Source organism: Lampetra planeri, chromosome 52 (assembly GCF_965212315.1).
Source record: "Lampetra planeri chromosome 52, kcLamPlan1.2.h2, whole genome shotgun sequence".
Lineage (NCBI taxonomy): Eukaryota > Metazoa > Chordata > Hyperoartia > Petromyzontiformes > Petromyzontidae > Lampetra > Lampetra planeri.
The window spans coordinates 3854985-3880117 of NC_136158.1; the positions used below are offsets into that span (position 1 = coordinate 3854985).

Below are 25133 nucleotides of genomic sequence, written 5' to 3' on the forward strand. Positions count from 1 at the left end.
GCTTGTGGTTGTACTGCTGCTGGAACTGCTGGTGGTTGTACTGCTGCTGCTGCATGTGGTTGTAGCTGCTGGTGATTGTGGTTGTACTGCTGCATGTGGTTGTACTGCTGATTGTTCTGCTGCTGCATGTGGTAACTGCTGCTGGTTTTGCTGCTGCTTGTGGTTGTACTGCTGCTGGAACTGCTGGTGGTTGTACTGCTGCTGCATGTGGTTGTAGCTGCTGGTGATTGTGGTTGTACTGCTGCTTTTTGTGGTTGTACTGCTGCTTTTTGTGGTTGTACTGCGGCTTGTGGTTGTACTGCTGCTGGAACTGCTGCTGCCGCATGTGGTTGTAACTGCTGCTGCTTGTGGTTGTACTGCTGCTCTTTGTGGTTGTACTGCTGCTGGAACTGCTGCTGGCTGTACTGCTGCTGCATGTGGTTGCACTGCTGCTGCTGCATGTGGTTGTAACTGCTGCTGGTTGTACTGCTGCTTGTGGTTGTAACTGCTGCTGGCTGTACTGCTGCTGGTGCTGCTGGTGTATGCCGGGACTGCCTACCCACGAAGCACCTCCGATCGTCACGGCCGCCTCACCTCACGGTGGCTCAAGAAGTTCACCCCACACGCGTACGGAAGCCGCCACCGCCACCCCAGTGTTGTTGGGGGGGGGCTGCCGCTGCTAAATGTCGTCTCCACACGCCTTGTCCGCGCTGCTCGCCGGCACCCGCACAAGGCCCAGAGTCGTCCCGGCAGCAGCAGCGGACGTGGAGGTAACGCTGCTGGTCGTGATGATCTCTTGCTCATAGCGACGACGGCGATCATTGATGATGATGATGATGCTGCTGCATAGCCGTCAAGCCATATGGGTTACCACGTGTTCGTGTACAGTCGGTGGGGGGGGGGGGTTGAGTGTTCGGGTCAATGCGGCGTGCAGACGTTTCACTGCGGGTAAACAACAACAACTGTATTCTTAGGTTTTTTTCGGTAAAGTCACGTAGGTAAAAAATTAAAATTAATAAAAAATAAACTAAAAATCACGACGTTTCGGAGGCAACACAAGCTTCCGTCTTCAGGTGGAACCGTCACAGCACGATAGCTGTCTCAAAGCTATCGTGCTGTGACGAGGGGGGAGAGGGGGGTCAAAAATCGTCCAAAATCGCGTGACGTCATTTATGGACGGTCCCTTACCCGCTTTGACCATTGTGGTGAAGTATGGGCATGTGACCCCACGACCCACAAGGCGTAGGAAAAGGCCCTCAGGCATCGGACCTTCAGTTGTAAATGTTACATTGGCATATACGGCAGTATCGTTAGCATCAGCATCAGAAGCCTTATCACCAGTTGCAGCATAAGTACCATCAGTACCTTCAGCATTGGAAAAATCATCATCGGTGTTGTCAGTATCGTGAACAGCATTAGAAGTATTGGAAGCATGAGAAACACTATCAGCAGCATCAGCTGCACAAGTGTCAGCAGCAGAAGTTTCATCATCAACGATTGCACCATTAATACAATAATCATCGGTAACAGCAGAAGCAGCAGATTTTAAAATGATCAGAATCATCACTGTGTCATCATCAAAAGCAGCAGCAGCATTATCAGCCGTAGAAGCGTAATTTGCCAGCGTTATCACCATCTGTAGTCGCAGTATCACCAGCACACAAAAAAACATCATCAGGAGCAACGTCTTATAAACATTTACCTTGCTATCAACTGATTTACAGTCATCACTGCTGCATCTCCTAACACTGACGTTTATAACAGTCACAATATTGCCATTGATGGCCCCTTATGACAGTAACCTTCCTCGCAACAACATCATCATCAACCGAAATAGCCGCAATATTAGTCATTGGTATCAGCATTATAAGTAAGGGCAGCAATACCATCACATACATCAGCATCATCACCAATAGAAGCAGCATAAGCTGCCAAGCCATTGGCACCATCATCACCATCAGCCACACATCATCATCAGCTGAGTCAAACTTGTTAAACAGCTGCTGTTGGTTATAGCCAGATGTTAGCCAGTCAGAGCACTTGTTCAACACAACGAAAAAATGCACGTGCTGTTACTGAATCATATGTAAATACAACCACATACAAATATCACGGAAACATAAAGCATTTAGTTTGCCGGTCTTCAAGGCATCCTGTATATCAATTGGTCCTGCGTCTGCTTGTCTCAACAATTATTCACGATGAACACACGTCTAGAAGGTCAATAGACTAAAACATATTTTTGTATGTGCCGACAGAGAATGGAGGTTTATTCATTCATACTGGTAGGAACCTCCTGGTTACACCAGCCCACAGGGGATTATTGTGTCTGTCCGTCGTGCATCCAAAAATGGGAGGGGTGGGGCTGGGTGGAGAGGGGAGGGGCTGGGTGGGGAGGGTGGGGCTGGGTGGGGGGTGGGAGGGGTGAGGCTGGGTGGGGAGGGGCTGGTTACCCCGTGGTGCCCTTATAAAACTCAACGTTGAACCTACTCACGCCGGCTTGTGCCCGCCCTCACAGTGGGGCATATTTGCGGAATACACCACGCCGCCGTTGACCCTGGCCCTTGACCGAGTAACCCAACGTTTCTACCAGCTCCCTCCTCAGGAATGTGTTTTATTTCATGACCACAGAGTTGCACAACGATGCAGAATGAGAGTTGAGCTCAGAGATACCCGAAGTTTATTTCAGACAGCGCACCAAACTCAAGGATGTTCAGACATCACTGACAACATCTGCTCCAGCCTAAAATTGTCAAACGATTTCTGAACTTCACGGTCGTCCTTGGATGTTACGCGGCATTTTGTGTAGGTAGCCCTTGTCAAGAATGTAAGCAAGTCTAGATTTGAAGCTTTCGTGACTGCAAGGATTCATACTCTTAGGTTTTTCGGTAAAGTCAAAGTGAATAATAAAAATATATTTGAAATAATAATAGAAATAAAATAATAAATCACGACGTTTCGGAGGCAACACAAGTCTCCGTCTTCAGGTGGGACAGTCACAGCTAGATTTACTGTCTCAAGTGAGGCAGAATTCCAAGAGTCAAGCTCTTAAATACAAGTTTAAGGGGGGAGGGAAGGGGGAGGGGCTTATCTGAATGTGGAAGCCAATGAGTGGAACGTGTTAGGGGGGGGCGGGGCTAAAAGAGAACAGTTGGTGCATACTCTTACTCTTAGTTCTTTCGGTAAAGTCACGTAGGTAAAAAATGAAGTTAAAATTAATGTTTTACTCGATGTTGGTTGACAATCCAAATACAAAGGAGAGGAGAGTTGGTTGGCAATCCAAATACAACAAAGGAGAGGAGAGTGCTGTTCAACGCTGGGGATGTCAACACTCGGTAAAGTAGAATAGTAGCTGTCAAATAAGATGGTCCAAATAAGATGGCTTAAATTATATTTGTATTATTTATTTTTTACCTACGTGACTTTACCGAAAAACCTAAGAGTAAGAATGTAAGCACTTTCATGCAATTAGATTGTTTTTGCCTGCTCCGCATGCAATGCAGCCACTTGAATCTCTTATCTCGCAATCTGGCAGAGCCCATGGAATTTTCCACATTCTGTTTGGCAAGTGAGACGTGGCTGATGGAAATTGTGAAACTTGGGACTTTTGACGATGACGCCAGTCTGCAGTGACATAATCGAGACATTTTAATTAACATGACAATGACGACTTCAACATCCATTTTACAACAGAATGTACTTATGACTCTTCCTGGCAGAAATGTACTGAAACTTTAACGCTGACCACTAGACCAGCCTGTATCCTCGTGTCCATGTTGAAGCAGTACTCATTTTATTGACCCCAGAGGTATGATGAGTCAACCCCCAACCAGCATTTGAACTTGTAACCTTCCTTCCGATCGCCTGCTGCTCGCACTACTGCTTTCAATTAATGCTGCAATTTAAACGATTTCAACGTCACACTTGGCAATTTTACTGGGAGTGCGGTTATTTGCAGTTGAGGTGTGGTCTGGCTTACATTACGTCACGTCGCAACAAGCAGCAATTGTATCTGTTTCCATAGCAGCAGAATTGTTGTATTCCTAAGTTTGGAGTTAAATCACAGTGTGCAATTAATGCAGAGCTACAGCTGACATCGGTTTGAACCATTGCCTTAAATTATGTTTTCTAGACACTCCACCGTTGGCACTGTGGGCTAATAACTTCCATTAATTTTGTTTCCATACTTGATTATGTATATTATTACGTACTGTATATGGTTAATACACAGGACTTGCAATCCAGAGTTCGCTGGTTCAATCTTCTGGCATGGCAGTTGAAGCAATGTGAGGTGGGGTAAAGTGTGAGCACTCCCACCTCTTCCAAGATTCCTGATAATTGTAAAAGATGCCAAAACAACCCACTAGTGGGACTCTCTGGAGCTTCCTGCATTGCAGGCCTTTGTACCAGCAGTGGCATACGCAGGATATTGCAGCGCTGCACCTCTATCTTTGACCCTTTTCACATTTATGGGAGTCCAGTTTAATTCAATTCCACATGCATACATGGCCTTATGTGTGAACACACGTTGAGAAGCACATCTCTCTTTGCTCCAAGCCCTCATACTTGTCATCACATATGCTCTTTCCACTAATGCCTCTAATGCCTGCCCAGCACAGCTACACCACTGCAGGATTACCAGCCCTAATCAGATTGCTATTTGCCAATACTGTACATTACGCTCATGTTAAACTGAAGATACAGTGACTGTGATCAAACGTCATGAAGAAAATTGTCTCAAAGCTCTAAACCAATTGTAAAACTGTGAAGGCGGTGCCTTTTATTTAAACAAGCCAAAGCAGGATTAGACACATTTACTCTTGCAGGAAAGAAATTAGGAAAGTTACAGTCCTGTGTCCTGCTCTGGCTGGCCTCTTAATTGCAGTGAATGTGGACTTTTTAAAAATACAAATATAAACTAAACGATTTTTATTTGACCAGGTAAAGCCCACTGAGCTATTTAGCTCCCTTTCAGAAGCGACTTGGCCACAAATGATAGCTCAACGAGTGGCTTAACACCAGGGAATTTATAGCAGCCATTAAGGTGCGACTCCGCAATGACTTGTTCATATCACTGCTGGCGTGAGGGCCTTCACTCGAGGAAGCCCTAGAGAGCACCTCTAAGGGGTATTTGTGTCCTCTTCCACGTTGGCTTGTCATACTGGAAGAGGTTGGAGCAGCCACCGCACGCGGCCTGCCGATCAACTTGCTGCGGCGAACCCGTCTATGATGCTGGGTGAACGGAGGCAGACGGAGGAATTTACGAAACTTGCACCGTTGTTTAAACTGTCACACAGGGAGATCGAATCGGCGGCCTCCGTATTATAAGTCCAGTGTTCTCACCATTACATCACAGCACACATCCTGGACCTAATGTATGTTTATTTACGTGTATATTACCTATTTATCCTCTCCTATTCTCTCCTTCCAAAGCATACGTAGCATTGCTATTCCCTGAGAAACCCAGCCAAGTTAATTAAATAATTATTAGCATCTTTGTGGAGAATGTTCCAATATAAATAAGCGAATAACATGCCAGAATTTACTTGCGTTGAACCATTGCTGCTGAAATTATGCACTCCCAGAAGGCCGTGGTGGTGATGGGATGTGTTAAAATCACTTTAACATGTTTTGACACGAATGGCCAAGTATGTGAAGGAGGCATCGTGTATGTGAAGGAGGCAACTAAACGAAGGAAACAGCGGTGTCCGAAGTCCTTAATGAGTCTGTCAAGTTTGACTTTACCGAAAAAACCTAAGAATATGAATCCTTGCAGTCACGAAAGCTTCAAATCTAGAGTCTGCGTATTTGCTCACCTGTCCATACTGGACATCTGTCTGTAAAAGAGCTTCATAGCTCACCGGATCCCTCCTCCTGCAGTCTAAATAAAGATTCTCACGTGTGCACACAGCGGGAGAGCGGCTCCGACAGCGGGTTAGAAGATGCCCCGCCACGCCGGCCGGCGTCACTCCCCTCCACGCGGGTCTGCCCCGTCCCTACCACCACGGCCGCCCCTGTGTCTGACCCAGCCCGGCTGCGGGGGTTCGCCGAGCAGGCAGACGAGCGAGTGGGCGAGGGGACGGGCGGAGAGCAGCTGGAGGTGCTGTACCGGGAAGCCGTCAAGAGGGCCCAGGAGCAAAGGTCTGCGTCCCCTGAGACCCCCAGGAAAGACGAGGAGAGCTCGCCGGAGCCGTCCGCGAAGGCAACGCCGGCGGGGTGGAGCGAGCGCACGTGGGGCGTCGACAACCGCCGTGATGCCGCGTCCAAGCCACCGTTGCGCAGGTTTGCCGTTTTAGACGGAGAAACAAAAATATCCGTTCAATATGAACTATTAAAACTGTTAAAATGTTTTTTTTTACATTGAGCTAAAAAGCTGTTTTTCAGAAGCGACCTGGCCAAGAATTATAGCGCACCCGCCCTCACAGTCGGGCATATTTGCGGAATACACCACGCCGCCGTTGACCCTGGCCATTGACCGAGCAACCCAACGTTCCTACCAGCTCCCTCCGCAGGAATGTGTTTGATCATTTCCGCATGGGCTGGATACATCCGCAGCAGGCAATGACAGCTCTGCAATTTCTTGCTCACATCCCTTTCAGGGCGTATTTTGGCCTACTCTTCCACGCTGATCAGACACCTTGGAAGAGGTTGGAGTACAACACTAAACACTTTACCCCACAACACGTGACATGTCGATCGACTGACTATGGTGTACCCGTATATACGTTGATTATGAATAATATTGGTCACGAAAGCCTACGTATTAAACCGTTTATACTGCTGGTTGAGACGGACGGGGAGATTTAAGGAACTTGCACCATTGTTTCAAGCATTTTTATCTTAACCCTTTCCCGTTCCGAGACATCTACAAGCTGCAGGGTGGGTGTCCCGTTCACCTCTGAATCTCGGAACGCGCAAGCGGTTCAACGTAAATTTTATTTAGAGAGGCATAGCTGCGCTGTTTTTAAAGACATTGTACTCGCCACAGAGAACTTTAGCGACACGACCGCACTCTATGATACCTGGAGGCAAACTGTGCTTCAACACCCTCCCGCATGGTCTTGTGGCAGCCTCGGTACCGATGAAGTTATTTTATTTAAATTTTCGTTACAGTTTCCGAATGAAATCGGAAGAAACACTTTACGTCATCGGAACGGGAAAGGGTTAATACATCGCGAGTGTTAAGAACCCTTTCAGGGCGTTAAACGTTAACACTGTCCCTGCTGCCGTTTGTCTCCGCACAGCTCAGCGGGAAGGTTTCACACTGGGACCAGCAGCAGCGGCATGCGCGTCAGCTCCCACTCTAAGCCCTGGCGCTCGCTGCTCGATCTCGGGTCGTGGGACGACTCGGGGGTGGACACCCCGCCGGCCGTGAGGCGAGTGCTTCAGCTGTGGCAAGGCTTCCGTCTGGATGACTACGCGGCGTTTCACGGGCGCCCGGAGCCAAGGCCTAAGCCTCGGAGCGCCTCGTGCGCTCGCTCGCCCAAAGTCACCATCCCCAAGCCCTTCTCGGTGGGTTTGCGTGCGGCTTCACCGGCTGGTGATATGCGAGCCAGCTGCCACACGTGACCCCCAATACGTATTGCAATGCAGTGATGTCACGCGCCGCGTACTACCTGCTCTGACATACGCTTTGGAAATGTGGTCATTTAAGAAAAATATGGAGAAAAAATTTAAAGGTTGCATAACAATTTCCATCATGCTTTTCAGTTTTTTCTTCGATTTTATTTTTGTTAACGATCATGATTCTTTTAACCATGTGTCTCATAGCAGGAAGTACAAACTGGTAAAAATAAATTAACCTTTCTTATTGAGGCACATTGAAAAGTGTGAAAATTTACGTGGAAAGATGTATACTTGGAATTATTTTGAGAGACTGGAAGAGGAACGCACAGATTAGAGAACAAAACTGCATTGTTTTACTGTCACCCTCGCCCCCTCTCTTCCTTCATAAAAAAAAACCTTTAAAAACACCCCCTTACACCGACACCACACCCAACTCCTATTCCGTAAGTAATAAAGATAGCAATCCCCCTCCACCAGGGGAAAATAATAGACACGAATTTCAAAAGGAGCGAGCCAGATTGTGTGTTTTGTGCACGTTGTTTTTACAAACGCTTCCCCTTCCGCCAAGTAACTTATTTTGATTCTGCGAATTGCCAAGAAACCACGGCCAGGATTACCAAGAAACCACCAGCAGGAGTTTGTTGAGAATCGTGTGGGAAGCGAGGCCACGGGGGGCGGGGGGGGCCTTTGTTTTTCTTCGTGTGATTGTTGGCCATTTCATCAGCAGCCAGCGTGTGGGACGACTGCTTCCAGCCCGCCCACTCCCCCCCCCGAACTTGCCTAGCCAATTATTTATTTTTTTCGTCTCACGAATAATTTGTATCTATTTATGTCTCAGTCGAGTCATAGGTGGCTGGGCCACTCCAAGAGCCTTTTTGCCTGAGGGCCGTGCAGAAGATGGGAGCATTTCTGATTGCGATTTGTTCTAATAATAATGATGTTGAGCTTTACGTAGCGTCGTTCATGCAAATTGCATCTCATGATGCTGTAGGATGTTTCTCGCGCGCACAATTTTCGCACGGAGCCGTGGCAAATCACAGCCAAGCAGGAAGGCAGCCAGCCAACTATTGCCCAAGTTCTGTGGTCCTACATTGGGATGCTTGGCCAACTCATCAATGAATGTGTATACACGCGGGAGGAAATGGTAGGACCCGGAGAAAAGCCATGCATGCGTAGGGAGGATAACACTTAATCCCCACGCAGATTTATTGAAATGTATTGTTATTTTTATGTTTAAGACGTTATGGAATACAGTTAAACTTGCTGTACTGCTATACCCTGGCCGGCCAGGAGACGGCGACCTCGACACCAATGGGTAGGCAGGGGGTTTCACGAAGTCAGAATCAGAATATTTATTTATACTGCAGAAATCCGATGAGCTATGAAGCTCTTTTTCACAGATGTCCAGTAGTAAGTGATCCATCAACCTTTTTACCTGCAGAGTTGCGGACGACCGTCGTGCATAGCCCCCCCCCAGCACCAGCTTGTCAGCTTGTCAAACCGCGATCCCCGCCGCCCGCCACCTCCGAGCGTGCAGCTGGTGCAGCGCGACGTGGAGCGGGAGGCGGCGCGGGGGACGCGGCGCCGCCGCCTGGCGGAGGAGCTGGCGCAGCTGGCGCTGGAGCGGAGGCAGCGCGAGGAGGCGGAGTGCGCCGTGAGGGTGCGCGCGGCCCCCGTGCCGGCGCGCAGCCTGCTGCCCCTCTACCACGAGCTGCGCGAACGAGCGCAGCGGCGCAGCCTCGACAACCGCGCCGCACGCAAAGTAAGGCGCCGCTGTGCTGACGCTCGTTCTGGCATTCTTCGTCGGCCATGCAGCGCCGTTGTGTGTGTGTGTGTCCACGCCGGTCCAGGCGTCAGGGTGCTCCTTCAGATGGGTGAGCACCTGCACCATCCTTTGCTGCAAGGTGAGGAAGAGGAGGAGGGTTATACTGAGTCCCAGGAGTCTTTGTCAGGAGGGTCCTGCATTGGGATGTTTGGTCAATTCTATTAACGAGCGTTTGTGTGAATGTATGCGGTCTGGCCAGCTGGGTGTTGAGTCAGTCTTTGCTGGGAACACCCTCGCTGCTACCGTAGGCACACACCCCCAGGTGCTTTCCATCTTGCACCTGGTGAGTCGGTACTGCCAGCAGCTGCCAACGCCGAACCCCGGGCGGCAGTTAACTAATCCGGAACCCTTGGTGGAGGAAATGCCATCAGAAGGTCTCCTAAGACCATCCACTGATCCAGCATCATCTGCAGCAGTCTAGACAGTTTTACCACTGGATACAGATGAGTTTGGACGAGAGAGTGAGGTCGAGGCTGTGCAACCATCATCAGGTCGAACAAAGATGGATGTTGAACGTTTTTTTTGCGCCGTACAGAGCAACTGTGCTAATGTTGCAGCACCACACTTGTTTGCCGGTTACACCCGACGCTGAAGACCGGTGCATGTATTGTTGTGGTGCTGGCGGTGACCGACAGGAAGAACTGCGGGCATCGCTGAAGCCGTTTGAGTTTGCGGAGAGGGAGGAGAACAAGAGAGAGGAGGAGAGAGTGCGTCCACGGCACAACTTGGAAAAGGAGGTGCCATCTAAGGTGACGCAGCTAACCGAACACTTCCAGGATGTACCTCACAAGCACTAATAATAATAAAAAAACGAAAACACGTTCGGAGTCGGGAGATATATTCAAGTCTGCTTTGAAACCCCATCTCTTTAAAGGGGCCTTCCCGCATTAGTTTGGTCGGTTGCCTCCTGGTTCTGCTTTTTGTTTTGCTGCTCTTAATTCATTACGCATTGGTATCCTAGGATGGAATGCGCATGATACATTTGAATTATTGTTAATAGTTATCAACACTGCCTAAAAAGTAACAAAAAAATGTAATAGGCAACATTTTGGCCGTTCGTAGCACATGGGTGAGAATATAAGCCAAGTTTTTTTATTGTATTGCTGAAAGAAATGACATTTAATTTACTGGCTTCCACACGAACCACAGATTTCTCCAAATCAGAATCAGCATTTATACTGGAAGAATCCGATGAGCTATAAAGCTCTTTTTCACAGATGGCCAGTAGGGGCAGGTCAGAACGTTACCACTACAAACTGTACAAAAACACGATAGGAGTGCAGAGTATAGGAAAGGTAAACAAATCTGTTTAAACAATATATACAAATAAAGCTAATCTCTTTCTGTCTTAGAAGCGACCCGGCCACAAACGATTGCTCAACGAAGCAGCCCATCATGTGGAAATGTATAGCAGCAAATATAATCTAAACAATAGCGACGCATGTTGAGAAAATTTGGAGGGAAAAACCGGAGGAACCGGAGAAAAAAAATCCACGCGACCACGGGGAGAGAGAGAGTGAGAGACACGCAAACTCCAAATATACAACAATCATCAGGGCTGCCAGCTCCAAATATACAACAATCATCAGGGCTGCCAGCAGAGCAAACTTGAGAATGGAGTCACTAGCTTGGGCTTAGACGAATGTGGTAAATGTGTCAATTGAACTTGTTGTGGACATTTAATACTGCGCCGCGATCCAGTGGTCAGCTGTACCACCGGTGACACAAATGGAAGGCAAAATAAACCCATAACAAGGCTTACTTGCTCATTATAAACTGCTTAACACCCACCTCTGCCTAATCGTGTTTGAACAACACGCGAAAGGTGCGGCTGTTTCTTTTTCAAATGGAAAATTACAGGGGCCCACGTGCGTGAATGTGGCGCAATGCGATCTGTCGGTCACGTAACCGACCACTTCCCATTATGCGCTTACACAGGCGGTACGGATTCCACACATCGACGGCAACTCCTGATGCCACCGAATGGATTACCAGACTCAACACACGCAATCAGTTGCTCTTCAAATGCCATACGAAAGACAGAGAGACCCCCCTCTCCTCCCCCCATCTTCCCCCACTCTCCATCCACACCCTCCCCACTTGTATCCGTGTCCACCAATATAATATATTTACCCAATATTACATATTTAGCCAATACTGCTGCTATCAATGAAACCTAAAGTGTCGCAAATGTCACTGCTGCTTGTGTGCCTGTGTAACGTGTGCGTGTGTACATGTGGGGAGCGACAGCGCAGGGGTTAGTGCACTGCACTACGAACCCGGCGACACGATTCCGATTACCGCTCATGGCCATCATCAGTGACGAATATCTAAACCGGTCCTGGGCCTCCCCTAGGTCGACTCAGCCTCAAAATGAGTAGCCGGTGCGGCGTGTAAAATATCAGCACTGGCGGACCAAGGCGACCGGAAGTGGTGCTGGCCACCGACCACTTTGCGTGCAATGCCGACTTTCATAGGTGCTTCTCGCTCACAGCTATTGCCCCAAAAGTCTGTTATAGGCTATACGGGGGATCTTTGTGTTCGCTGTGTGTGTAGGCAGCGTCAGTGCAGCGATTAGCGCTCCGACACGGCCACTGAGTTAATTTCCCGCTCACAGACAACATCGGTGGTGAATAGCTGAACCAGGTCCCGTGCCTCCCCCTGGGTCAACTCGCCCTCAGACGGAAGCTTTACTGGGCGTGGTGCTGACCACCCACCCCGTCGCGTGCCGTGCCAATCTTCACAGGCGCTCCTCGCTAACGGCGCTTGCACCAACAGTCTGTTAAAGGCTACACCGGGGATCTTTGTGTACGTGTGTAGTCCCGGCGCGTGGGCTCGGCAGAGCGACCGGCCCTGCGAGCCGTGCTAGACCCCAGCGTGAGCGAGCGGCTGGCGGCTGATGAGCTTCTGCGGCGAGTGCGGGCCGGCATGCGTGCCCAGGAGCTCCTGGAGAAAGCGGCCATTCCACCCGGACTCCACGCCCACATCGCAGAGCAGGCCCGGGGTGAGCAGCGATTGAGTGGCACAGGCTTGGGGTGAGCAGCGGGAGGGTGGGCAGGCTTGGGGTGATTACGGTGAGCAGACTTGAGTAATTAGAATGAAGGCAACACGTGTTTGTTTTACACTAGCTTATCCTCGAGTGGGATCGATTGGCCGACTGGTTTATATCACTGTCGGAGATTTTTGTTGTAAGGCACCCTGGGATGCTCTGCACGAAAGAGTGCTACATACAAGCGCAACACGGATTGTACAGGACGCCGCTTGCATTCTAACGCGCGAAGTTGCACCCTCCGCTGCGTGCGACAGGCAGGTCACGCACAGCGCCCGTGGCAACCCGCTGCTCGGAGCCGTCGTTTCGCCCGCGCGTGCACCACAGCGTGCCCGACTTCCAGCGCCTGCTGCGCGACTTCCAGCGCAGCTCGCTGTCCCGCTCGGCCCCGCCGCCGCCCGCCGCCTGTGCTCCCTTCGCGCTGCGCACGACGGAACGCGGGGAGAAGAGGGCCGCCGCAGCCACGGCCTCCGCCGGGAGGGACGTGCGGCCAAGGGCCTTCCGCTCGAGCCCATGCCCCGCGGCGGCCGACTGGATCCCAACTCGCAGCAACGACGCGGCGAGGCGGCGGCACGAATCCATACGGTGAGGTCGCGGCAAGGTTGGAACGTGTCGAGCAAGAGGAATTGCTGCTGCGTAGGTTTTAACGGTTGTGATGTACCGCATTCTTCCCATTATTTACCTCGCTGATCTCATCAAGGAGCATCAACCATCGTCACGCCAACTCCGGCAATCCTCGCAGCAGCAGCAGCAGCGGCAGCTTTTGGCTAAACCATCGAACAAAGACGGTGGTCAGATGCGCTTCTGTGGCCATCTGGAATGCTCTTCCTTCCAATATTAGGAAGCCGCTGGAGCTATGGACCTTTAAATGATCTAGATTGAACTACTTTTTGTGTTTTGTTGTCCTTTCCCCATACCTCCAATTAGCACAGTTGGCTATGTACGGTGCAAAAGAAGTTCAACATACATACATACATAAATCGTAGGTTTTTGCCTCCACATTTAGGAACATGCATTTGGAGTATTTGGCTGCTTGAAATTTCCACGCAATAAGCCACTTCGTTGCGCTATCATTTGTGACCAGGTCGCTTCTGAAAAGAGCCAAAGTTTTCAATAGTTTAGAAGACGCTCTGGAAGTTAAGACTTTGCCCCAAACTTGTACACAAGTTATTGTTTTATTTTTATTATTTTATTATCTCCCTTCTATGTGACTTTACTAAAAGAACCAAAAAGATGAATCCCTGCAGTCAAGAAAGCTTTAAATCGAAATTTGTACGCAAGTGTCAATAAAGTTATACAAATCTGGATATACATATACACACACCGACTGGATTATAAGACACCAAAACCTGTGGTTTAAAATACAGGGTAAAGTACGTCTTGTATTCTGGAGAACACACGGCAGCTCTGCAATGCTTTCTGGATGTACAGCACGCGGTAGAACCCGAGACACGCATCAGACAGCTAAGGAGCAACCAACTACACTCATGTACGCTCTTTTAGGCTAGCGAGAGGGTGTATTTTGTATTTTTGCCACTCAATCCACTGCCGAATGAGGGCCTCACCATGCCATGCCGGTCATGGGGATTACTTGACCATGCTTCACCACAATGGTCAAGGGTGGGGCGGTGAAGGCGCGGAGCACAAATGTGGGAACATATAAGTGCGGTGGAATTTACTGCACTGCCCTCTGCTGCCCATCAGCAGGCCTTTTCTGTTTGACAACGACATACAGGCAGTCCCCGGGCTACGGAAGGGTTCGGTTCCCGAAAATGACCCGTCATCCGAATTTCTCGTATGTCGGAAACTGAACAATTTCCCCCCCCAAATCAACGATAGAATCCCATAGCCGGAAATTATTGTGCCTCCATTACCCGATTATTAGGGTCGTTTTCTCTCGGTATTGTATCTTTCTGTCGTCCGTTTTCTATCGCGACCTGTATCGTATCGCTGTACATAGGCTCTGCACTTCCTGTGATTCTTTCATTTGATCGAATATCTACGCTAACACTACCCATAATGAAACTAGTGGAACATAGACTGTATCCAATTGTTTATGAATACCACAAACATTTTTATATTAATTGTTAACAGAACGCATTCACTTCCGAATGTTCGTTTACCGTGCATTAGTCTAGGCGTAGACATCTCCAATCGTTGTTGGCTGAGACCACAAGCAGTCAAAGTGTAATTGTGTTACATAAATTACTTACAGTAAATAACTCGTGAAATAAACTTAAAATGAAGAAAACCAGCAATTGAAACATGGGGAAAAAAATAGTTCTAAGATAGAAAAACAATTACATAACGCTACAAAAAATGATATTGACCTTAATGCTAGTGAAACTCTGGCTCAGTTAAGGTGACATCCGCAGCCTCACCGCGCTGCACTACTTACGCTTACGTAACTAACGCAAACATTTCCTTATATTTACATTTTTTTCACGTGATTGATGGGAGCATTCTCAGAAGGTCATATTTCCATAAGTCGGGTCTTCCGCAACCCGGGGGATGTTTCCGCGTGTGTGATTTTTATTTGTTTATTTCTTTCCCTGGCAGCAGTAGGGCGTTGGAGGGCAGAGAGCGAAAGGAGAGGGATGAGGAGGAGAGGGCGAAGACGAGGAGGGAAAGGGAGAAAGCGATGCGTGCTGACCTCTTGCGACGGGCGCGTGCCAATGACCCTCATCGCAGCCTCGCCGAGAGCCACCCCGGAAAGCTGAGACAGATCAAGTGAGTTCCACGCGGGTCAAGTGAGTTCCACGCAGGTCAAGTGAGTTCCACACAGGTCAATAGAGTTTTTAATCATCATTATCATCCTCATTCCATCCTGAAACTCAGCGAAGAGGAAATTGGGACAATTCCAACATCCCTCACAAGCACTTAATCACTCACAGAAGAACCTAAACTCAATGGTGCCTATTGAATCGCATCAGAACGTCACACAGCAGATGCACTTATCTCCTACGCTGATGATGAACAATTTAAGATATTCACCAGGCTCTCCTGAAGTTATTCACTGGTCCATTAACATCGACGTGAACATTTAAACATTGCCGATCAACGTCTCGACATCCCACCAGAGAATTAGGTCATGAGACATCGTCATCATCATCACCAGCAGCAGCAGCAGCAAAAGCAGAGAGCAACATTTTCATACTCTTTAGTTTTTTCGTTAAAGTCACGTTGGTAAAAAATAAAAATAAATTATAGAATTACTCGTCACAGCCACCTCTGAGACACACTTAAGCGGTGTGCTTTCGCTAAGTTGTCCCCACCTGAGGAAGGACGCTTGTATTGCGCCAGAAACGTCGTGATCTAATTTATTAAAAATTTTTACCTACGTGACTTGACCGAAAAAAACAAAGAGTATGAATCCTTGCAGGCACGAAAACTTGTAATCTAGAAGCAACATTTTCGTCTCGGCATAAGCTGTCCAACAACAAAACAACGTAGCTCCAGCAGGTAAAGCGCGCGTTGAGTTAAAGAGGGCAAGATACGGCGATAAAAGTGCATTGTGCGTCACCACCTACGCCTCCCTGTGCATCCCCCCCCTCCCGCAGGGAGCAGGACAAGAAACGCACTCACGAGTACAGCACAGAGCTGCAGGCCATGAAGGATCGTGTGGCCAGAAGACCTCTCCTGCTGGAGCAAGTTACCCAGGTCTCGTCATCATCACCTTACACATAGTAGTAGGTTTTTACCCTTTAAACTGGTACAAAACGGACACCTTTATACAAGGCATCATGTTTGCAATAACCACAACACAAGTAGTCAAAATGCAAACAAAAAGAAACAACTCTGATAATGATAATAATATGCACTGTCCTTGAAGTTGATTAGTCCACACCCGAGACAGCTTTCCTTAGAGCCTAGTCTCCATTGGTGTTGGACCAGATGACACCAAAAGGCGTACAACTCAAGTTGCCGAGAGCATATTGGCAAACCAAAAGTGTATTTTTCAAGAGAGGCCTGGTGCCACAGTAAGATCAGTAAACGTGTAAACAAATGGTCACAGCTTCTTGCATCATAAACCTGCTGATATCAAAATTAACCTCGCGCAAGAACGATAAACAAAAAAGAATTTACAAACAAAAACAATAACGCGCTCTGATCTTAATGAAGCAAATCAAACTGCACGCAATGGGTAAGAACATGTCAGAGAGCTGAAGTCATAAAGGAATTTTACATCCTTATTTTGTACAAGCCTTTACAGCACATCACGCTTCATGGGGAAACTGAACATGCCCTTGATGGCCTGTGTTTAGGCCCAGCTTATTATCGTATTCTCTAAATTATAGGACACACTTTTTTCCAAAGTTGGTGGTGCATTGTATAAAATGCTTGGGTTTTGTGTCTGTGACAGAGACGAGATGTGGATAGATTTATTTGCACCAGATACAAGCTTGGGGTGAGTCTCGCTTTTGTGAGCGTGTTATAACAAAGAAAATACGGTACATTTCCAAGTGTAGTTTTACGAGAAAAGGCCTGCTGAGCATGAGCTCCATAGACCACCGGAAAGAAAATCTTGGAGGGTAATTGTTGTTTTGCTGGGATGCACAGCTCATAACAAATAATTTCTGTCATCCTGTGGTTGTGTTTATAATGAGAGCGCATCACAAGAAATCACAGCTGCGCACCGCATTGTTTTTGTTGTAGAAATGACAGGGACGTTGCACAAATGACGTTTGCCAGCGTAACCTTTGCCGATACAAAAATGCGCCATTCAAGGTCATCAGCGCAATAATGTCCCTAAGCCTATGCAGGCTCATGGCAGGCTTATGGCATTTCGGAGGAGGATTTTTTTTATCACTGAATTTCTCTATTATCTGTTAAAAAACCAAACGAGCAACCCATAGACACATTTGCGTATAATTTTTCCGTGAAATATTTGACACTTTTGATCAATCAATTTTGATAGAAGTGTACTGTTTACTTTTAGGATGAAATCAGCTGAAACTCCTCTTATCTAAGGGGGGGGTGCTATTGCCACATTTATCTGAACAACCAATTCCAGTTTACTCCACTTATCTGTTAATTTGTGTATGTATGTTGAAGATCTTTCGCACCGTACGTAGCCAACCATGCTAATCGGAGGTGCGGGGATAAGAGATTGAGAGCGAATTACAGAAGAATTGATGCATCGACAATACGTATCTTCTGCGGACCAATTCTGGGTAAGGATAATACCAAGAGGGAATGAATTGGAAGGTGTCTATGATAAATTTCACCGCATGTCTCTAAAAGAGCGGCCCAAAAACTACGCCACGATGTAGCCGGGGGTTAAGGGGCTTTTGCCCTGCGACAGGGAATGCATGGAGTGCGGGTGCGTGGATATTCTAGGTCACCATGCCGTCTGCGTTCTCAATCTCTGCCGTCCCTCTCTCTCCGTTCCTCCTCCTTGTGCTCAATCCACGCTTTCGCTCGTTTTCTCGTCTCGCCCCCCTTCACTGGATTCAAACTTCCCCTCCACATTAAGCAGTCACCTTCGCTCACTAGTTTCTGCCCCTCATTAAAAACTCGCCTATTTTCCCTAGCTCGCCCCACGACCACTTAATCCCCCCCCTCGTAACCGTCACCGTTACTTATCCCTCTTCATATTCTCATTATACGGCTGTCACTCAGTCCTCACTCATTCCGTCCATTCATCATCATTTACTATCAATTTCGCTTTCACCGAATTCACGCATCACAGATTTGCCCCCATCGCTTCCTCTCATCAATTTTTATTGACCTCATCTCCACCGTTACATTCACATGTACCATTGTTAATTACTTTCGAAGCGCCTTGGTAAAGGCGCTTTATACATTTCTTTAAGGTAAGATAAGATATTGAGTCTCTGAATTCTCATCGTGATTGATGGTGTCCTGTATTGTGTAGCTATGCAGTGCAATGACAACAAGACAGCTTGTGAATGCAAATGTGTCACGGGAAGCGTGGTTTCCCATATTTCCGCTCAGACGTCCCTCGTCTGCATCTGTTTGTCATGTAATGCATCATCATGTAAGCCGGTCACTCAAGGTTATGACGCTGTTAAAAGTTCCGAGTTCATATCCTGCTCGGAGTTTGCTCAGCCTGACAAGGTCAACGACACCAGTGCCGCTCTCGGAATTCCCCATTTTCACAGACCGACTCCCACCATGGGTTTGTGACGTTTTACATAAAACTGACTCATGGCCTCCAACATAAGACGGGCACTGCCCTATTGCTCATTTGAGGAGTAGGGGGGGACATTGTGACTTCAATTGTGTTTTGGGTTGTTCCTTCCTTAAACTATCTTTGGGTTGTTCCTGTCTTTAAATAACAAGGGAAATGTGTTACCCAAGAGCTTAATGTGGAATTTAGACACACAGGGCATCATTCTTATAAATGGGTGTCATTTATCATCCGAATGATTGCTCATTTTCATCAGATTCTGTTTTGTAAAGACGTGGACAAAAGCTTCATTGGTGGCAATGGGGATCCGCCGGATTTTTTATGATAGATTTGATGAAAATAAGCAATTGTCAGGAGAGATTATATTTGGTGTTAATGAATGAAATCAAATACACCAGCTGTTAAGAACTATGCACATGTAAATTAATACAATTTATGGTTATTTTTAAATGAGTCAGTGTGCTAAACAACACATATTTTCCTTTGTAGCTAATTGGGATAAAATGTAAACAACACATTTTTTTCTCTGTGGCTAATATGGATAGAATGTAAACATAGAAATGTTAGTTTTACATCAAGCTTTGCATAAACTCTGAGTAACGCGCCAACTATTCCACTAAGATATCCATTTTTTTTTTTTACCAAAGCAAGTTGACTCATCCCTCGACTGATTTTATCATTGGGGTGTATTTTTATTTTTTAAACACTACACAAATTTCGATTTAAAGCTTTCGTGACTGCATGGATTCACAGTCTTGGTTCTTTCGGTAAAGTCACGTAGAAGGGAAATAATAAAATGATAAAAATAAAACATAATAAAATTCTCACAACGTTTCGATTGCAACACAAGCAATCGTCATCAGGTGAAGAACAGAGCTGTCGGAAAGATGGCATCCTAAGGATGGTGAAAGAACCAAGAATACTACACAAATTGTCACCTCCCTCCACTGGGCTGACAGCTTGGAAAAATGTGTGAGTACCCACACTTTAACCGACAAGATGTGGTATTCCCATTTATACTGCTGGGTGGACAAAATTACACCTTTTTTTTTACAATTTAGGAACATGCCGTAAATGATCATTTGGGAGTACCCACACTTTAACCCACCACATGCCAACAATGGATCGACACGCTGTGGTATTCCTATTTATACTGCTGGGTGGACAAAATTACACCTTTTTTTTTACAATTTAGGGCCATGTCATAAATGAAAAGGTTTTTGCTGTTAAGGTGAGTAAACCAGATAGGGCTTGATGCTAATTTACTTATGAATTACCATCAAACCTATCCGGTTTACGAAGCTTGACTGACATCCACTTACGAATGCCCGAGGGAGACACTCGGCCCCGATGTGGAACTGCGCCTTCACAGAGGAACGCCAAGAGGCAGGCGGAGCGGCGCTATCGGGAGGCGCTGCGGGAAACCGGGATGGATGAGGAGTTTGTGCGCGAGCTTGGAAGCGGGGCGGCCGGCGGGGAGACGGCCGGGCCCGCTGATGAAGACGGTGACGACGACGATGATGACGATGGTGTCGATGGTGCGAGCGACACGGGGATGACGGGCGGCGTTCCGGACTCTGGCGGCCGAGGAGACTCCCAGGACTCGCGCCCTCTGCAGAACAGCAGGTGACGCTCGCTCACAGTGGGAGCCACACTGGGGCTTCAGTAAACACGGGAAGAAGAACCATCCATACGCTTTTTAACATGCGTTTGCCGCCTGAAGGTGCTGTATGTAATTGACATTGGTAGCATTACATTTTAAGCCCCACAATAAGGCGATGTCGTCCACAACGCTATGGTCCTGGCAACCTGCATTAAATTTTCCAGCCTTGCACATCGATGTCACGTGGTATGTGAGCATGTTCTGGATTTGCCCTGGGACAACTCGGCCTTAAATAATGAGCTTCCAGCAGGGTGTCATAATCAGCAATTTTGAGATGTGGGCAGTCAAGTATGGTTCCGGCCCCTCATGCGTCATACTTTCATAGGTGTTCCCTCACAGCACTTTCCCTGTGGTCTACAAGTATGAATTATAATATTTTCAATTTGAAGCTTTTGCGACTGCAGGAATCCATACTCTTTGGTTCTTTTGGTAAAGTCACGTAGGTATAAAATGAAATAAATCGCACAAGCATCCGTCATCAGGTGGGAAAGCATGCTTTGATGACGGACGCTTGTGTTGCGCCCGAAACGTCGTGATTTATTTTGTTTTATACCTTTACTGAACGAAACAAAGAGTATAATATTTTCGTTTGTGTGTGTGTACGTGTGCATGTTTATGTACTTGTGTACTTGTACGTGTGTGTGTGTGTGCACCTCCGCATCTCAGAGACGACGAGAGTGAGGATGTGAAAGAGAGCCAAGAGAGCGATGAGGGTGACTTCGAAGAGCATCGGGAAGAGGGTGACAAAGAGGATGCGAGCGAAGGTGAGGACGATGCGGATGAGCGTCAGTGATGTCGGACGATGTGACGAAGGCCCATCCCGTGCACTTTACACTCAGGAAGTGAAAGTCTTTAATATCATCGACAACGGAATCACTGACAATGGAATGAGCATGCCTTAGCAGAATCTAGACCTTCAAAAGCCAAAGGCGCGTTCACAAATGGAACTTTACATATAAAGTGGTTACTGGCAAAACACGATGTAATTGCCAATGTAGGACGCGCCTGCAAACAAAAATAGTCTTTCGACTTAGTGTGGCTTGCCTAGAGTAAATATGTAATGAATAATTATTGCATCGATCATAGTGAATTGCTGGTCCAGTTATCACTGCACGTAGTTCTGAGAATATCCACAAGATGGCACTCCAACACCACTCAACGAATGCACAAGGACTAACAGTAGACGTCTCAACACATCAACAAGCTTTGCAGAGCAATTTGTTGGACAGCAACATTTGTTTAAAAAAACGCTCGACTTTCAGCGACTCATCAGGCATGTTCTGTTTGTTTATGAACAGAGGTCTATGTACTTTATTATTTCAATGCTCCCCCTACCCTGTTCATGCTGTACAGGGCGGTCCAGATATCTTGTGTCTCCCAATTCATTAACCCCTAACATTTGTTTTTACTTTGCATATTCATTTGTGTTTTACATCAACCTTACTTAAAAAAATAGAAAAATTACGTTTTCGAGAATTAAGGGTCAGAAGACATCTGGACCACCTTGTTGACTGGTCTGCCATTTGTTGGTTTGGTTTTGGCACCAGATTTTTTTTGTGTAAAGATGCATCAGAAGGCATCACGGTGGTGAGATGTTACCTACCTCGCCTGGTGTACAGGGAGTCGTGGGTTCGATTTGGAGTTTGCACGGTCGCGTGGATTTTTATCCGAGTCCTCTGATTTTTCCCGCTACATTTAGAAACACTCGGTTAGAGTATTTGGTTGCTGCTATACATTTCCACGTGATAAGCCACTTCGTTTAGCTATCATTTGTGACTTGGTTACTTCTGAAAAAGAGCTATTTAGCTCAGTGGCGCCTGGCCTGCTAAAATAGATTCATCACCTCATGCCTATTTTTAAGGCTCAAATCACACGTGTAAGAATCAACATGTTTAGATTTATACAAATTATTTGCAAACGGTATGCTTCGTTAGCGAAACTGTGAATAGCGCCTAACATTTGCATTTGTTTTGCATACATGTTAAATAACAGATTCTTACACGTGCAATTTTTATACGTGTATCATCGGTGTAAGTATTTCAATTAAATGATGAATAATTGTCTGTTGCTGGTTCAGTATTGGCACTAGGTTTTGAATGAAATGTGCCGATAACCAATAACTCAAGGTATAATAATGCATTTCATGCAATCCTGTATTTGCAAAGTAATGCAATCTGATTTTTTTATTAGCTTTATTAATACTGTCTTAAAATTACTCTGTTACGATTAAACTAAGCTCAATAATCTCGGCGGTGTAATGATTGTAGGCTGTAACCTATATGCATCTGTTGCAGTTGTCTTCACATTAACTCAGGCTTCTGGCCCAGCAATGTCTTATGTATCATTGTATTTGAATATTTTGAATATATTTTTTTATCAAAGTAATTGAGGTGGCCGATTAGCTAAGAAGTCAAGAGTGCTGCATTAGCACCTCTGAGATCTGGACGTCTATGAAAAAGAGCTTCACAGCTCATCGGATTCCTCCACTCAATAAATATTCTGATTAAACTGGGTCATTAAGTGCAGTGAGTTGATGGCCTCAGTCTGGTTACCGAAGGCTACGTGAAAAAAACATCATGTAAAATTTGGTTCTGCACTTAATTTGGCAAAATTTCAGCCTCTGAGAATACAAATGTTAGTTTGACCGGCATGCGACGAACCTCACTCTCATATGCAGAGCGGGATAATGCTGCCCTCTATTCTGTGTGGACCAGAGGTCACTTGAAGGAATCTCAGAGGTAACTATGTGATATCCACTTCCATCGGACGTTCTCCAAGACGAAGGTTTGCACCGCGCTGCAAGAGACTCGAAATGATTCTTGGCCTTGTGAAGTGACGCCAAAGCACAATCTGGATCAAATTTTGGGGAAAATTTGATATTTTTTCCAACATGAACGTAATCATCGAATACAAGTTATGGCAATCTGTTTCACGTTACTTTCATTTGCCAAACTGAAATTGGATTCCCGGTACCATCTTTTTTTAGTAATATAATAAAAGTAATGCGTTTAGTTGTACAGTAAAATCTTGGATTGCGAGTAACGTGGTCTGCGAGTGTTTTGCAAGACGAGCAAAATGTTTAAATAAATATGTATTTGATAAACGAGCGAGGTCTTGCAATACAAGTAGTACGTGAATACGCTTTGTCTGCCGAGCATCACGTGATCACAACTCATATACGAGTGCTTTGATATACGAGTGCTTTGGATTACAAACACGTTTCCAGAACGAATTATGCTCGCAATCCAAGGTTTTACTGTATTAGTATTCCCCAGGACTGTGGTTACATGTGAGAACGTGGTCTAACCTGGTGTATGCTGTATTTTGACACCAGCCACCTATCTTTATTTTTTAGTAATCTAATAACAAGTGCTGCGTTAGTTGTATTATTATTCCCCAGGAATGTGGCTACATGTGAGAACGTGGTCTAACATGGTGTATGCTGTATTCTGTACTTCTGACGCCAGCCACCTCGGCTGTTTTACAGCCTTAAGTTACTTATCTCACCCCACCTGACGTGCGTGACTCACGAGAAGGTTGCTGCAGCAGATACATGTGCATAAACATTGCTCGTTCTGATTTTGAGCATGGTTGCATTTTTTTTAATGAAAGGGCAACACTGGGAGAGAAAAAAAAAACAACTTGGTTCAGGAAGGAATAATTTTCGATTTAAAGCTTTCGTGACTGCAGGGATTCATATTCTTGGATCTTTCGGTAAAGTCACGCAGAAGGGAAATAATAAAATAATAAAAATAAAACATGATTAAATTCTCACGACTTTTCGCCCACAACACAAGCTGCTGTCCTCAGGTGAAGAACAGCTGTCGGATAATGTCACACAATACCAGGATTTATCTCAAAACCGTTGTCATTTTATTTGTTAAAAAGTACCGACATGGAAATGGGGTTGTTGGAAACATATGTAATTGTGTGTGAATAATAGAATGACATTACTTAAATCAAGTTCCACGTATAATATTTATTCATATGGCTCACAGCTTGTGGTCAAGCTGTCTCTTTTCAGATTATTGAGATTATCTTTTGAACAGTTTCATGGAAAGTGTGGTCTCTTCGTGATTCATCAATGCTCTTCATGCCTTTAAAAGAATAAGGAATATTAATCCTCATGTAATCCAATGAAATTTCAGTTTCAAATGTCCCAGAATAATGGCTGAGTGATACCTATTTTATACTTCACAGCTGTTTATAATCCACTGCTGGATGAAAGCCTCCCAGCAACTGTCAATCCTGGGGGGAGTTAGACCATATTCAGTGCAAGTTGGTGAAGATCGGGGGGGGTGGGGGCGATGGTTTAGAGAGGGGGCAGGACTGGTTCAGATACAGGAGCGGTTTCTTCATTAGGGCGATTGGGCGACGCACCACCAATGTCATTCAACCACAGAGTTTCGCGAGCCGTTACTGTGCCTCTGGATATAGTCCAATCAGCGTCATGTCACATTCTGTGGAGTACCGCCTCTTTTTGGGCGATTTCACTCCGGCTGAGAATCGCCCAGAGTGTTCCCATAGACTTACATTCAAAGATGTTTTTTTTCGAACGGCGGGCGCTGCAATGCATTCTCTATGGCTTCCGGGACGGCTCACACTAACGTGCTTACGTCATCATACGTAAGCACGTTTCATCCAACAATATTATTTGTCGCCACCTAATGGAATCTTTATTAAAAGAAACTGAGTGGATTGTATTAATAGGTTGTATAGAAACAAACAAGATGTATTGTAAGAGTCACTTTATTTTTCATTAATATTAAAGAAGTGAAGTTGCCTTTACATGCTTAAGCTGTTAATTTATCCATTGCATGGGTGGACCTTATCCTTATCAATCATCCAGACATTTGCCCCCCCCCCTGAGAGATTTTGCAGGAGCCGCCACTGTTCA

The 25133-nt window shown here is 46.3% G+C and overlaps 1 protein-coding gene across 1 annotated transcript; it reads left to right on the forward strand.

Annotated features, from left to right (window-relative positions):
* The first annotated feature begins 387 nt into the window (after positions 1-387).
* LOC144734608 (protein FAM161B-like) lies at positions 388-24525 on the forward strand. The gene is made up of 11 exons (XM_078616874.1): positions 388-749; positions 5891-6261; positions 7224-7491; positions 9083-9307; positions 10006-10119; positions 12191-12374; positions 12677-13004; positions 14979-15149; positions 15980-16079; positions 19946-20199; positions 20903-24525. Exons 1-11 carry the CDS (start codon positions 663-665, stop codon positions 21027-21029), a joined length of 2229 nt encoding a protein of 742 aa, XP_078473000.1. The 5' UTR covers positions 388-662; the 3' UTR covers positions 21030-24525.
* Positions 24526-25133: the final 608 nt, after the last annotated feature.